The following is a 15,629-nucleotide window of genomic DNA, read 5'->3' as shown; positions in this document are numbered from 1 at the left end:
TAATCTCTTAAGTAGAGCAGTTAGGTGAACCAGGAAAATGTAGCAACCCAGAAACCAAAGGAAGAATAACATACTTTAAAAAATGGGGAGTGATGATGAGCACTGTTAAAAAACTTCAGAAAACAGAAATGAGAAGTGAATTTGGAATTAAGTTTACTGGTGACCTTGGAAAGTTAAGTAATGTGATGGGATGGGAAATTGAAGTGCTTGGGCTGAAGAGTGGTTGACGTGGAGATGGTAAAGGAAGTAGAGGCAATAAATACAAAGAAACTACTTTTTCAAAGGAAATTTGGCTATATAGGTGATATAGGACAAGGTAGTGTAAATTAAGCAATTATGAAAAACTGTACTGAGCATTATCAAAAATGTAATCATGATGAAACTAGGACTTTTGTCATCGTTTTAGACTAATACAGGAGGGTGATTTTAACCTTTTCAGTTTCAGAAGTAAATGTCGCCTGAAATCCTTCATGAAACTTATCTTTGTTAATTGAATGGGTAGTTTTTTCATTTATATTGTGTGACTCTTATGTATCAACTTTCACTACTCTCTTCAGACATTTACACTGCCTTTTATTTAATGTGTGTCTTCAGTATATTTTTCTAGAAAGCAGTTTTAGATTTATACAGTGCCACATGAGAACAGTTTTTTAAAATAAATGCTTTTGGTAGGTTAGTTATAACACTCTTGGAGTTAACTATCCTGGGTAGACTGTCCATTAAAAATTTCCTGAGATTTGGAGCTCTTTATAAATGTATAGGTTTTTTTCCCCCCTCACTTGTGTTGCTAGGAGCCCTGGTGACGACAGTGGTTAAAATGATCGACTGCTAACCAAAAGGCCAGTGGTTGAAAACCACCAGCAGGCTCCACGGGAGAAAGATCTGGCAGTCTGCTTCCATAGAGATTTACAGCCTTGGAAAGAAACCCTTTTGGGTCTCTTTGAATCAGAATCAACTTGATGGCAGTGGGTTTGGTTTATAGTTCTTAAAGCTGATAAAAATAATGTTTTGAATCAAAGTAGCTTTAGATCCAGCTGTACTAACCCATCACTCAAATAGGCAGTGTTGCTTGATCTATAATATCTTGTGTATTACTTTGTGGTGGCACAGTGGTTAAGTGCTCAGCTGCTAAGGTTGGCAGTTCGAACCAACCAGCAGCTCAGGGGAAAAAGATGTGGCAGTCTGCTTCCATAAAGATTTACAGCCTTGGAGACCCTAAAGGGCAGTTCTGCTCTGTCCTGTAGGGTCCCTGTGAGTCGGAATCAACTTTAATGGCAGCGGGTAAGGATAAAATTATTTGGCTTAATCTGGGAGATACCAAAAAAACCAAACCCAGTGCCATTGAGTCGATTCCGACTCATAACGACCCTATAGGACAGAGTAGAACTGCCCCACAGAGTTTCCAGGGAGCGCCTGGCGGATTCGAACTGCCGACTCTTTGGTTAGCAGCTATAGCACTTAACCACTACGCCACCAGGGTTTCCAATCTGGGAGATAGGTGACTTAAAATAACAAGAGGTCAACTATGTGGTCCAGTGGTTTTCAGATTTTTCTTCCAAAATCATTTTTAACTAAATCCAAAATATAAAATAGATAAAGGCATAACAGCAGAATTGAAGATTATGAAGATGGTTTCACCCCACCCTCTTTGGGATTTTGGTGGTCCTGGGAACACAGTTTGGAGACATCTAGTTCCAACACATATCTTCTTCGCCCAATTCCCATTTTACAAATGAATAAACTGATGTCCAGATTGCTGTAAACAAAATGGCTTCAACTTTAGGGATTATATGGCAACCTGTGATAGAGGAAAGATAATTCTTCATGTTCTCTCTGCTATTTGACATCACTGTGTATGTGAGGTGGGGGAGATAAAGGAATATAAGAGTATGTGTTGTTCTTTTACTTTTCTTCAAATCATTAATTTTTGTTGTAGATAATGTTTTATATATTTTTAATATCTTCTTGGTTGGATTTATTTCTGATATAAATAGGGCTAAGTCCCCCCCCCCCCCCCCCAATTTGCCAAGGCAGTTTTTATTTTGTTCACTGCCATGCCACTAGCTCTCAATATAATACCTGGCACATAATAGGTACCTAAATTTTTTATTAACTTTTATTGAGCTTCAAGTGAACATTTACAAATCAAGTCAAACTGTCACATATAAGTTTATATACACCTTACTCCATACTCCCACTTGCTCTCCCCCTAATGAGTCAGCCCTTCCAGTCTCTCCTTTCGTGACAATTTTGCCAGCTTCCAACTCTCTCTATCGTCCCACCCCCCTCGGGATAAGTTTTATGAATAGATAATCTGATCCCCAGAGTCAGAGAAAGGCCGAGGGAGCCAGATAGGTGAGCAGAAGGTAGAAAGGGAACACACATGCCAGAAGATGAGGGAAAAGGAAATCAGACAGACAGGAAGATACCCAAACTTACTCATGATAATGACACAACTGTTGACTGCAATGAAATATACTTCACTAGACCACAGGTTAGTTTTTGTTTTATCCTTACACATGTGTGCATAACTTATTTTGTTTCATCTTGTTATTTCTTCAGTTAGAAAAAAATGATGAAAAGGAGCCTTGAAAGAATAAAAACCTTTCTTTTTATGTAATAGTGTAATGGACCTTGAACCAGAAGCCACAGAGGTCAGGGTTTTACTTATAGCGATCACTTTTGGTAACCATTGTGATCTTCAACAAATTAGTCTCAGTCTTAAGGATTCTTATTTGAAAAAAACAATAAGGCACATGAGGATGTATTTGTTTTTAACTTTGGAATGAGTAATACTCTGCCATGTTTGTACTTTCTTGTTAGTCTAGAAAATTGAATGAATAATTAATAAGGATCAGCACAAAGCTGGTTCCTATGAGGCACAGGTTAAAGATGCCCCAAATGTCCAATTTTTCCAACCTGCTGTACCACTCCATCATCTCTAACATCAACTACTCCCTCTTCCCTCGGCACTCTGCATCCTGTCTTTGGGTTCCCTCATTCACTGCAACATCTCATAGAAGTCACAAACCATGAAAGGGAAATGGCTCACACGGTTGTAGAGGCTGACAAGTCCCAAATTTGTGGGTCAGGTGCACACTTCTCCCTGGCCCTTGGTCTCTGCCGAAAGGCTCTGAGCTTTCTCACTCCGTGGGCTGGAAAACCTACTGTACTGTCTCCTGTGGGTCTCTACTGTGGGTTTCCTCTTTGGTGGTGGTGGGGTTTCTTCTGTGCTTTGGAATTGGCTCTCTTTTAAGGCGGAACTGACCAGTCCCTCGAGTGGGCCACAATTATCTTACTTGCACAACCCTGCCCAGTCACCTGGCTGAGGGTCACAAGACCATGGCTAGAAAGGCCATACAAAAAGTAATTAATCTTACCATGAAAATCAAATAAATACAGTCTCTCTGATCTGGTAATGAGTTAATGCCAGAACTGTTTCATTGATAGGGAATAATGAGGATGGATTCTTTTGTTTTTCAGATTGACTTTATATTTACTTTTACTTGTTCTATGAGTTAGAATCATTGTTAATCTGAATAGCACAGCATTTTTAAACTTGATACTTATTTTACCTGTCATGCTATCCATAAAACTAGCCTCAAAACTTGGATGTATTTCTGTATAGTTGAGATGCTGTAGATAGAATTTTGTTTCCTAACTACTTACATCTAATAGCATGAGTACCATCAAAAATTTCATAAATGTATTTCAAATAATAGCTAATTAGGAAACATAATGAAATAAAATTGAAATTAAAAAATACAGTTTATAAGAGCCACAAAAATAATAAAGTAACTAAGAATAAACTTGTCCAGAAATGTGAAAGATCTATATGAAGAACACTTTAAATACTAAGGGAAATAAAGGGATGACTTAACTATTTTGGTAGGTAGAAGAATGAATAGTCAGGAAAATACTGAAAAAGAACAATACATGGAAGCTGGACCTACCAGATAGATGAACGGGTAGATCAGTGGAACAGAATAGAGTCAAATATGCATGAAAGATTACTGTATCATATAGGAGGCATTTTAAATCAGGTAGATTACTCAGTAAATAGCATAAGAACAACTGGGTAGCCATCTGGAATGGAAAGTTAGATTCCTATGTAACACCTTATATCAAAGTTAATTTCAGATGGAATATATATATGTAAAATATAAACACCTAAGAAAAATCATAATTAGAAAAACATAAGTGGAAGGAAATATGGCATAGCTTAAAATTCAATCAGAAGCCATAAATTACAGCACTAAAGATAGATAACTGCTGTTGAGTTGACTCTAATGGTTACTCTAATGGAACAAAACATTGCCTGATCTTATGTTATCCTCAGAATCACTAGTATGTTCAAGTCCAAAGCAAGAGAATCGGACATAAAAAGAGAATCATAAATAAAGTTTTCATAGGCTAATTTTTGCAGTAGATTGCCAGACCTTTCTTCCTAGTCTGACTTAGTCCGGAAGCTCCACTGAACTTGTCTGCCATAGGTTACCTTGCTAGTATTTGAAATGGTGGTGGCATCACTTAGAGCAGTATGCAAGAATTGACAAGTTGACGTAAGGGTGGTGGAATTATGTAAAAAGCCCTCCTAAATAATTTTTTTAAATGCACTGAAAAGTAAGCGAAATGTGAAAAAAAAGTACACAAAAAGAAATATGTGGGTCTTAAGTCTTTTTTCTGGAAACTCTGGTGGCGTAGTGGTTACGTGTTGTAGCTGCTAACCAAAAAGTTGGCAGCTCGAATCCACCAGGTGCTCCTTGGAAACTCTGTGGGGCGGTTCTACTCTGTTCTATAGGGTCGCTATGAGTGGGAATTGACTCGATGGCAATGGGTTTTGGGTAAGTCTTTTTTCCACTGTTTAACTCATAATAAAAGAAATTCAAATCCAAGCTACTGGAGTGTCACTTTTCACCTGTTAGATTGGCAAAGATCGAGGAGTTGGACAGTAATGCTGTGTCACCACGGGTGTGAGAAATTGAGCACACTTGCACAGTGTAAATTGCTGGTAATCTCTGTCAAATTGTGTATGTATACCTGCTATTATTTCACTTCCAAAAAATTGTCCTAAGACCCTGGTGGCATAGTGGTTAAGTGCTACGGCTGCTAACCAAAGGATCAACAGTTCGAATCCACCAGGCGCTCCTTGGAAACTCTATGGGGGCAGTTCTACTCTGTCCTATAGGGTCGCTGTGATTCGGAATCGACTCGACGGCACTGGGTTTGGTTTTGGTTTATATTCGTATGGTCACAAAGATGTATATAGTAAATGCAGTAGTGTAGTAGGAAAAACAAGAGGTAGTCTAAATGATTAGAGGAACTCCCAAATCTGTTGCCTGGAGACAACATTAAAACCTTGAACTGAAACTATTCCTTCAAGTCATCTTTAAGTTAAACTACAGTTTAGCTCAATAATGTTTGCCTTGACCATTGCGCCCTTTTAAAGAACTACCCATAGGAGGTCGAATGACAGTAGTAACTCTAAAGCACAAATGAGAGCTTTAATGGGCAGAGAGTCTAAGTTAACGGCGGTAAAACAGTATGGGCAGAGATAGTGAGAATGGTGACACAATGTGAAGTACGTAACCAGTGTCAATCAGCTGTACATTGAAAAATTGTTGAAAGGGTGTGTGTTTTTTATGAATATTTTTACATACACAAAAAAATGGACTGTTTAAATAAATTGTGGTACCTTCATACAAACTTTTAAAAGAGGTAGACCCATATGTATAAGTTTGGAACCACATCAGAATCTATTAAATAAAAAAAGCAAGATGCAGAACAGAGGATGTGATGCTCCTATTGTGTGTGTGTGCATGCGTGTGCTTAAAAGATACAAGTATGCTTATGTATTTTGTGTGTACATTAGAACATCTTTGGAAGGATATGTAAGAAATTGAGAAATAAGTATTGCTTCTGGGTAGAGGACAGGGTTGAGAATGAGGAACACTTGTTTTTCAGTATAAACACATACTGTTAAAATTGGTTTTAACCATGTGTATGTATTGCTTATTTAATTAAGTAAAAATAATTCAGTGGTAAATGTTGTGAAATGTATTAAACTATGATGACCATTATTTAAGTTTTTAAAAATATATATATAATTCTCCAGACTCTACTATCATTTAAATAGTTGCTTTCGATCCCATTGTAGAATATAGTATCATTTAGCCAATCTTCAAGTTAATAGTATTTCAATTCCTGTAAGTAGTCTATGGTTAGAACAGCATTTTACTGCTATTCTCAGCTATTCTGAATAAATCTTAGGTTTACTGTCAAGATTTTATTTTTTTAGACAGTTCCCATATTTTCGTGACATTTTTATAACAGCTTTATTGAGATACAATTTACATACCATACAAGTCTTCCATTTAATGTGGTTTTTAATAAATTCACAGAGTTGTGCAGCCATCTCCACAGTTAATTTTAGAACATTTTCATGACCCCCAAAAGAAATTCCATACTCATTAACAGTCAGTCCTCATCTCCCCCAGCCCCCAGTCCTCAGCAGCCACTAATCTACTTTCTGTCTCTATAGATTTGCCTTTTCTGAACCTTTCATGTAAATGGAATCATACCATATATGGTCTTTTGTGATTGATTTCTTTCACTTCACATAGTGTTTTAAGGTTTATCCATGTTGTAGTATGTATCAGTACTTGATTTTATTGCTGAATAAAATTTGAGTGTTTGGATATCTCACATTTTATCCATTTACCAGTCGATGTACATTTGGGTTATTATACTTTTTTGCTATTAGGGATAATGCTGTTATGAGCATCCATGTACAACTTTTGTTTGAACACCTGTTTTAAATTCTCATGGGTATATACCTAGGAGTAAAATTTGCTGGGTTATAATGGTAACGCTATACTTAATCTTTTGAGGAAATCCCAGATTGTTTCCAACATGGCTGCATCATTTTACGTTTCCATTAGTGGTGTATAAAGATTCAGATTTCTCCACATTGTCACCAACGCTTATTATCTATGTTTTTGGTTTTACCTCCCGAGTGGGTGTGATAATCCCTGGGTGGCACAAATTGTTTGCACTTAACTACTAACCCAAAGGTTGACAGTTCAAACCTACCCAAGGCACAATGGAAGAAAGGCCTGGCAGCCTGCTTTTTTAAAGATTAAAGAGAACCCTGTAGAGCAGTTCTACTCTGTAACATTTGGGGTTGTCCTGAGTTGGAATCAGCTCAACAGCAGTGGGTTTGTTTTGGGTTGTTGTTTTGGGGCGGGGGGGAGGGGAGGATTTAGTGAGTGTGAAGTGATATCTCACTGTAGTTTTGCTTTACATTTCCATGATGACTAATGGTATTGAGCATCGTTTTCATGTGCTTATTGGTGCATGACATACATTTAACACAAACTTACTATTCCTTTAGGAATTTTAAATATTATAAATATCTACCGTAGATGCATTTCTCATTAATTGGCTGTTTTGTGTTCAGTATATTTGCATATGTCTGAATTTTACCACCTAGAAGTTCATTTTAGAAGCCCATCTGTTCTTGTCAAATTGGACATTTTAGCTACTTTGAGAAATGTGGACCTAACACAGACTTTTTTTTTTTATTGGGTTGGTGTGTTTAGTGAATTTTTGGGTAATGTCACTGCTAAAAGTCCATATTTTACTTTTGTTGCAGTATTTCACTGGCCTTGAATGTGGACATAAGTTCTGTATGCAGTGCTGGAGTGAATATTTAACTACCAAAATTATGGAGGAAGGCATGGGACAGGTAAAGAGGCCAATTTATTTTTCAGTTTTTGGTGGATTTTCTACAGTGTTTAGAAATTGTGCAAATATGAACTGGTCAAGCTTTCTGGATTATGAATGGCGTGGAAACTTTTTTCTAAATACAACTAAAAGATAACAGGCTTTTTTCTATTTACAATGTGACATTCCAATTATGGATTCAACCTAGGTAATGTTTTCTCGTTCTGTTGTGCATAGGGTCATTAAGAGTCGGAAACGACTCGACGGCATCTAACAGCAACAGCAGCAATGTTTTCTCAGTAGGCATCAACGTTTGTGTGTATCAGGCCAAACTTGTTGAGCAGTTTTGTCTCAGGTATCTTGTTTTTGGTATTGAAAAACCAATTATTCAGGTCAGTGGTTCTAGTTCTAGTTACTTTATGGTGACAAACATATGCACACATTTATTTTCTCTAAATAGAAAGGGAAAGGAGTAAGATCCTACAAATGTTAAAAAAAAAAAAAATCCTCAGAACCTAGCAAAGTGCCTGGCAATGATAGGCATTCAGTAAATATTTGTTGAATGAAGACATAGTTTGAATTTTAATCAATCTTTTTCAGACTATTTCGTGTCCTGCTCATGGTTGTGATATCTTAGTGGATGACAACACAGTTATGTAAGTATTTTTGATAGATTCTGCATGTTGAATGTTGGTTAGTTAGTTAAGCCAAATTAACTTTATGTCAGCATTTCAAAGGAGGTGAAACTTTTTTTACAAAATATTTTATTGTGTTTTCGGTGAATGTTTACACAGCAAATTAGGTTCCCATTTAAAAATTTTTATACAAATTGTCCATGACATTGGTTACGTTTTTCATGATGTGTCAGGATTCTTATTATTTCTATTCTGTTTGTTCTATTTCCATGTATCTAACTTTCCTGCCCCTCCTTACCTTTTCATCTTTGTTTTAGGGTAAATGTTGACTGTTTTTTCTCAAGTAGTTGATTACTTAAGGAAAAGGAGGTTACACTCTTAAGTCTGTAAAGACTGTCTAATCTATATTCTTTTGTAGTGCAAAAGCCCATTTGTAACTTGGTTAAATGCCCAGTCATTTTCCTGATAAATACACAGCAGCTAGCTTTTGGTAAATCATAGAATTGAATAATGGAATATGTCAGTATATCAGCTGAGGGTCTTCTGGGAAGCACATGCCATGATTGAGTCTGACGTGAAAGAAATTTATTGTGGAATAGCATTGGTGCAGAATAAAGGCAAGGAGAAGGAGCCGGAGTAGGTAGACCATGTGTCAGATCTCACAACTGTTAAAAGAGTGGGTAAGAGCAATCAGTAGGAAGAGACTTAGACTATGGTGCAGCTCTGAGAGAGTCTCTTGACAGCCCAGTGGGGAGCACCAGTGTGCAGATTGGCGTGTAGAGGAGTTAAGCAGAAATGATAAGGTCCTGGTACTCTTGCCATGCTCATTCAGTGGCTGGGAGTTGCACAGGGAGAGCATGGCCTCGTCTTGAGCACTGCTGCATATCCCAAAGGCATTGTGGATGGAGACTGTCAGCTAATTGCTCTCCTTGTGGAAGGTTCTCTTAAGGAAGAAAAATTTGGAGAGAGAAGCATAATTACTTCCTGAGCCTGAGGTAAAATCCCAGATTGCTTAATTCCCTGGTCAGTGCCATTTTAATTGACCTCCATCCTGGTGGATAAACAGATTGAGGGCCTGAATCCACAAATAAGTTATATAATCAGTCCTGGATAATTGTGTATGCAGAAAGGTATACTTGTGTTTAAGTACTAGGATTTGAAGGTAATAAAAATAAAAGCAGTCATGGGCTGTAATGAGCAAATTTCTTAACCTAATAAAGCCATAAATTGGCTTGACCAGCATAGTTTATAAAGCTGACTGATTCTGCTTTCCTAACCTCCACCTGCTTTGGTTTCTTTGAAATACATCTTCATTGTTGTCAGCTCTGTGTTAATCCTAGTTTTATCTTTCAGTAAATCATATTTTCATTATTGTTTTAAACTAAGAAATATAAGCCCTGTAGTTATCTTGAAGTACTACCTTCCTCCTAGGTTTTTTTTTTTTTTTTTTTTTTATCTTGTCTCTGATGCTTTCTGGTTTCTCGTGGACTTCTGTTCCTATGTTCTTTTACATATTCAACAAACATTTACTGGTATCCTACTTACTAGCACATATGCACAGTGGAACAAAAATAAAGGTATAATGCCTTCCCTCAAGAGGCTCACATTAACTATTTGGCTGTAGCTGGAGCACAGAATAGGGGGTTGTTAGAGATGAGGGTGGAAAGAGTTTGACAGTTTATAATGTGTTTTGTCTTGGAAGGTTGTTAAGTCTGTGATAATAAGATTTGAATTTTAGAAATACACCCACTCCTCACTTACCAACATTGTTAGGTTACAAAGACCAGTTGTTATGTGAAAGTGGGGGATTACTACATCATTACGTAACTGCCAAACCACTGAGAATCATGGCCCAGCCAAGTTGACATATAACCTTAACCATCACAGCCACTGTTACTCTTGCTCCACACTTTGGTTTTTATTACTGCCAGGATATGTTGATAATGGGCAAAATAGTCCAATAGTAGATTTTTTACTGTTGTAATTGCGAAATGTTGCATAATGAGATAGGCGATAAGTGAGGGGTAGGTGTACAACTTTGGTGATACAGTGGAGGATGCTTTAGAGTGGGCAATAAGACAAGTTAGAAGGCTGTTGGAGAAGTCTAAATTAAAGACGATGGTGTGGCAGTTGGGATTCCAGTGAGTAATCTGTAGAATCAGCAGAATTTAGAGACAGAATGGTTTCAGGGTATGAAAAAAAACTCTAGTATGAGTCTGCAATTTTTAATTTGATCCATTTGGTGGGAAGTAGTATCCTTCAGGTTTGGAATCTAATGGATAAATAACAATTGAAGTGTAATGGGTGAGGAAGCCATCACACTTGGCATGAGTATAGAATGAAAAAAGAAGACTGAGGTCTTAGAGACTAACACTTAAGGGGAAAATAGAGGAAGATGAAGAGTCACTGAAAGACATCTTAGTGATGCTTTAAGAATTAGAAGAACCAGAAGAGAGTAATGTTACAGGAACCGAGGGAGTAGAGAATGTCAGCAAAGGTCATCAGTGGTGTCATTTCCTGCAGAGATACCGAGTAGAATAGCATAGAAAAGAGACCGGTGGATTTCCCTATTATAAAAGCAGTTTTGCTAGAATGGTCACAGCAGAAGTCAGATTGTGGTGAGTTCAAGCATGAACGGAAAATGGAGTCAGTTTGAACAAAGGAAGGGAAAGTGTAGTTGTTTGAGGGAGAGAGAAATTCTAGATTATACTCCAGTGGATTGCATATTGATTTATTTATAGAACACCTTTGGCTAATTCTGTTCATTTGTTAAAAAAAAAATACGTTGACTTGAATGCATGAATATGCCAGTGCTAATTAGGCTTAACAACTTTTACAATTTACTGAGGTGTTGTTAAGAACTGTTAGAAGTTCTCCTGACAGTGTACACACTATGGTTCAAACTGTGCACAGTGAAGGGCCTAAATTTCTTGAGAAATACTTCAGGAGCTCTGTTGGATGATTCCCAGAGGAACTTGTTTTCATATTTGTCTTACATAATGGGTTTGTGGGTAAGATTTTAGGTGGGAAATGGGTCAACAAAATATTTCTAACACATAAAACAATTGTGGATAATTGCCTTCCTACCAAAATGCTCTTGCACATCAGTAGGAAGAGGAAATTACCATAAACATAAGCTATCACTCCTTGTTAAGTAAATGCAAGGCAAAATTAGATATTCCCCCTTTAAACCTTTTTTTTTTTTAAATAACCATTTTAGATTGATAAAGATCAAGAAATTTGTTAATGCCTAATGTAGTTAAGGATAGAGTGTAACAGTGTATAAGCTATTGCAGTTATTTTTGTAATCCAGCTGGGCAGTTGCTAAAAATTTATTGCACTTTGAACTTTCACCCAGTAGTTTCAGCCTCTGCCTGTGTCATTCCACTGTCTTCTCACCTCCGTTGTTTCTCTTGCCTTGTCTTTTCTCAGATTCTACTTTCTAGCCACCTAAAACTTGGTTTCTTGAAAGTACTGTGCTTTTATTGCATTTGATTTGTATCTTAGTCTTCTAGGCTGCCATAACAAAATACCAAAAAGTGGGTGGCTTTAAAGAACAGATTTTATTGTCTCTCAGTCCAGAGATTAAAGTCCAAATCAAGGTATCTGCTGGGTAGATTCCTTCTGGAGGCTTTCAGAACTGTTCCCTGGCTCACTACTAGTTTCTGTGGTTGCCAGCAATCCTTGGCATTCCTTTGTTGTTTTTGGTGCATCTGCCCGCATCACAACGCATCCCTCCGTTTCTCTGTTCTTTTCTTTCACAAGGTACTACTCAGAAGAGGTTAGGATTAGGACCCACCCTGCATGACCTCATTTGATTTAATTGATAACAATAACAACAAAAACCCATTTCCAAACAAGGTCACATTCATAGTTACAGGGATTAGAATTTCCATATATATTTTTGGGAGACACAATCAATCCATAACAGTTTGGTTTACTTTTGTTCCTCAATTACTTCCTGGCTTTCTTGCATCCAGTTTTCTTCCTGTTTTACTTTTCTCTCCATTTAACCTAATCATTCTCTTATTCTTTCTTCAGGCCTTGGCTTAGATTTTAATTTTGGCTTGGGCAGACATCCTATCATTTCCTTCGCTCCCCCATATTTCCCTTACAATATACTTTTGTAATTGCCTATATTTTTGTCTGTGCTTTTTTCTTAGGCCATAAGCTTGTTTATGTTGACGGAATCTTTCGCATATTTCCATTTGGGTCGTGAGACTCTATCCGTGGAAACACTACACTGAAAGTATTTGTTGACTCATCTCTCAGTGCTTCTTAGACTCATATTCTTGAGAGTAGTGATTCAGTGGATTCACCTTTTCATTCTATTCTTTTTGTAACTGGCATATAATAGACATGCATCTTTGAATAAGTAACTGGAAATATATTACTCTCCCTTGCCTTCATAAACATGTCATCATTGCAGACTCAGGGATTGATTTGAGCTGTACCATCAGGGCTGTTAGGCTAAGCGGGACTCCTTTACACAATGGCCTCATATACCTCTGCTTCCTAATTCAAGAAGGTAACAATGTACTTTGAGAACTTTTTCCTTGTCCCAAGATTTATCCTTGTTGCTTGCATAACATTAATGAAGATGATTTCTCTTAATTATCTATCACTTGAGACCAGCTACATTTCTATTTCTAGTTAACTTAGCAGTTTGTTGGTTTTTTATGTAAAGTTATTTAGGGTCTAAATTTCCTGTACTATATATACTCTCTCTAGTAATCTGAGGGATGATAAAGATAAACTTGTATCTGTGAAGTCTTTCAAGACCTTCAAATAGTGTGTTTACTCTCATCTTTATTAATCAGTGATTCAATTAGCACACATCTGGGATTGTGATGTTCTGATTCAACATCCTATGAGTTGTGTTTAAAAATGTTTCATATATAGGTTTTAGAAAGAGAAGCAGAGGTGTTGGCAGGAACTCATTACCACTCGTTTCTAGCAGAATTAATGCCAGATGCCTTTCTGAAGGCTTTACTGCTGCAAAAATGGCAGTGCGGGGGTGTCCGAGCTCCTCTAACTTCACAAGAGGGGAGGAGACTCCAGATCAGCCGCCTAAGGCTGATTCCGGTGAGGCAGCCGGAAGTCAAACATATTGCCATCCTCCAAACATTTTAGCAATTCTGACACCAACTCTCCCTCCCATGCCACTCTCGCCTTCACTGCTAGGTTGGATAAATTGTTGAACTCACAGACAATACTTACGACTATGGGGTTTATTAGGGAAGTAACAGGTTACAATTCGGGATCAGAAATGACTCAGGATACAATTCTTCAATCAGGACAGCTTCTTCTCAGTCTTGCCCATAGGTAGGCCTCTCCCTGGCCCTTAACCCCTCTGCCCCTCAGGACTCTTGGGCGGGACAGCCTCTGCCCTGCTTGAGCAAATGTTACAAAGATTTTTAGTTCCCCCGAGAAATGCCCAGAGGCACCCCACTCTGCCAGTAAGCCTCAGCCTGAAGGCGCTCAGCTTTTGAGATCCATGGGTCAGTGAGCCTAGTTTTGCCAATCCCCTGAGGCACTCCACTCTACCAGCAAGCCTCCCGCCAGAAGGTGCTGAGCTTTGTCACTCCATGGGTCCACACTGTCTCCTGCCGGTCTCCTGGTTTTGCTGCCTCTGCTGCCACTGTTCCTATGCCGCTGCTTCTCGCCACCTCTAGTTGTCTCTGGTGTTACAGCTCTCTGTCTCTCTTCTTCTAAGAGGTTCTCAGCACAGGGATCCTTGGTCTAAAAGATATGCTCCACTCCTAGCTGTTCTTCCTTGGTGATAGTGAGGTCTCTCCTTTCCACCTCTGGGATGGCTTATTTTAAACTTAGTAAGGATGGCAAAATTGACCAATTCCCTCGTTAGGATTCCGTACACCTTATTTGCATGGCCCAGTTCACTTGGTGGGTCACAAGCACCTTATTTGCGTGGTCTCACCCAGTCTTTTGGTGGGAGTTACAAGGCCATGGCTAGGAAAAAAAAAAGTATAAATGCAATCCATTGCACTACATCTGCTACACAAGACTTTTTTTTTTTTTTTTAAATGGTTCTAAGGATCATGATGTAAATAATGTATACATTTATTGACTAATTTTCCACTGGCCTAAAAAGGGCAAAAGTTCCTTTTTAAAAATAAATGGTTTAAAATTAAATAACTTAAATGCTGTTCTTCAATGGATATTTCCCGTTCCATCAACTTTAAGCAGTATATCTTAACTCCCTACGATGTATAAGGTGAGGAAATCAGTGCTCAGTACTGTACTTCACCTTTACCTTTACCACCTCCTAATTTCTGTTAGCTGTATAATGTTTTTTTGTATAATGTTGTCAATTTACTCAGGCTGCTGTAGAAGGCATGGATTAGCAGTAAAAACATCCTTGTGTTTACTGTCACTTGATTTCAAATCCCAACTCTCCCGTCGTCTCTGTGTCTAGCATGTAAAAGTCATACCTGTCACTGAGAGCTGCCTTTGATTATGAGAGTTGGCATAATCTAAGTCATTCTGTACTGTATGTGTTGGCAACAGGTCTTTGTGAAGAGAATGGGCTAATTAATGACCAGGGTGATGTTTGCCTTCTTGAAAGTATTTACTCTCAAGACTGGAGGGTCACTTTCTTTCCCTTCCCTATTACCAGGTAAACTGAGTTAGAAATAGCTGTGGCTGACCTTTGTTCTTGCCAGTCCTCGTGAACTCAAATAAGGTTGTATGTCTTCTAAAGTTAGGGTCATACCCATTGTCATCGAGTCTGTTCCAACATACAGCAACCTTACAGGGTTTCCAAAGCTGTAGTCTTCATGGGAGCAGACTGCCACATCTTTCTCCCACAAGCAGCTAGTGGGTTTGAACTGCCAACCTTTTGATTACCAGCCGAGCACTTAACCACTGTGCCACCAGGGCTCCTTAAGCTAGGGTCTGCTGTAAGAAATCATTAGAGTTTGTCACATCAGAGAAGCATTATGGGTAATAAAAGAAGCATCTGACTTTGAGTCTGCTTGTTTTACTAATTTTTTTTGGAGGTGTAATTCACATAACATTAAATTCATTATTTTAACGGTCTTAAAGAATATGATTCACTGGTTTATAGGACATACACGATGTTGTAGAATTATCACAACTAACTGATTCCAGAACATTTTCATCCCCCCCCCCCCAAAAAAAAAACCCCATACCATTAAGCAGTCACTCCCCATTCCCTTCTTCTCCAGTCCCTGTCTCTTTGGATTTGCCTAGCCCTGGTAATGCACTGGTTAAAGCCCTCAGCTGCTA

At 38.1% G+C, this 15,629-nt stretch overlaps 1 protein-coding gene across 1 annotated transcript in view; it reads left to right on the top strand.

Annotated features, from left to right (window-relative positions):
- The window catches only part of ARIH1 (ariadne RBR E3 ubiquitin protein ligase 1), a 130,600-nt gene that overhangs the window by 82,300 nt on the left and 32,671 nt on the right, over window positions 1–15,629 (top strand). The window contains exons 4-5 of the mRNA XM_064267294.1: window positions 7,655–7,747; window positions 8,326–8,381. Of these exons, the coding sequence (XP_064123364.1) occupies window positions 7,655–7,747; window positions 8,326–8,381 (149 nt within the window). The remainder of the gene's footprint in view (window positions 1–7,654; window positions 7,748–8,325; window positions 8,382–15,629) is intronic.

The sequence above is a fragment of the Loxodonta africana genome, chromosome 13 (genome assembly GCF_030014295.1).
Source record: "Loxodonta africana isolate mLoxAfr1 chromosome 13, mLoxAfr1.hap2, whole genome shotgun sequence".
Classification (NCBI taxonomy): domain Eukaryota; kingdom Metazoa; phylum Chordata; class Mammalia; order Proboscidea; family Elephantidae; genus Loxodonta; species Loxodonta africana.
Note: the sequence above shows the minus strand (reverse complement) of the source record. Positions and strands in the feature narration are given on the sequence as shown.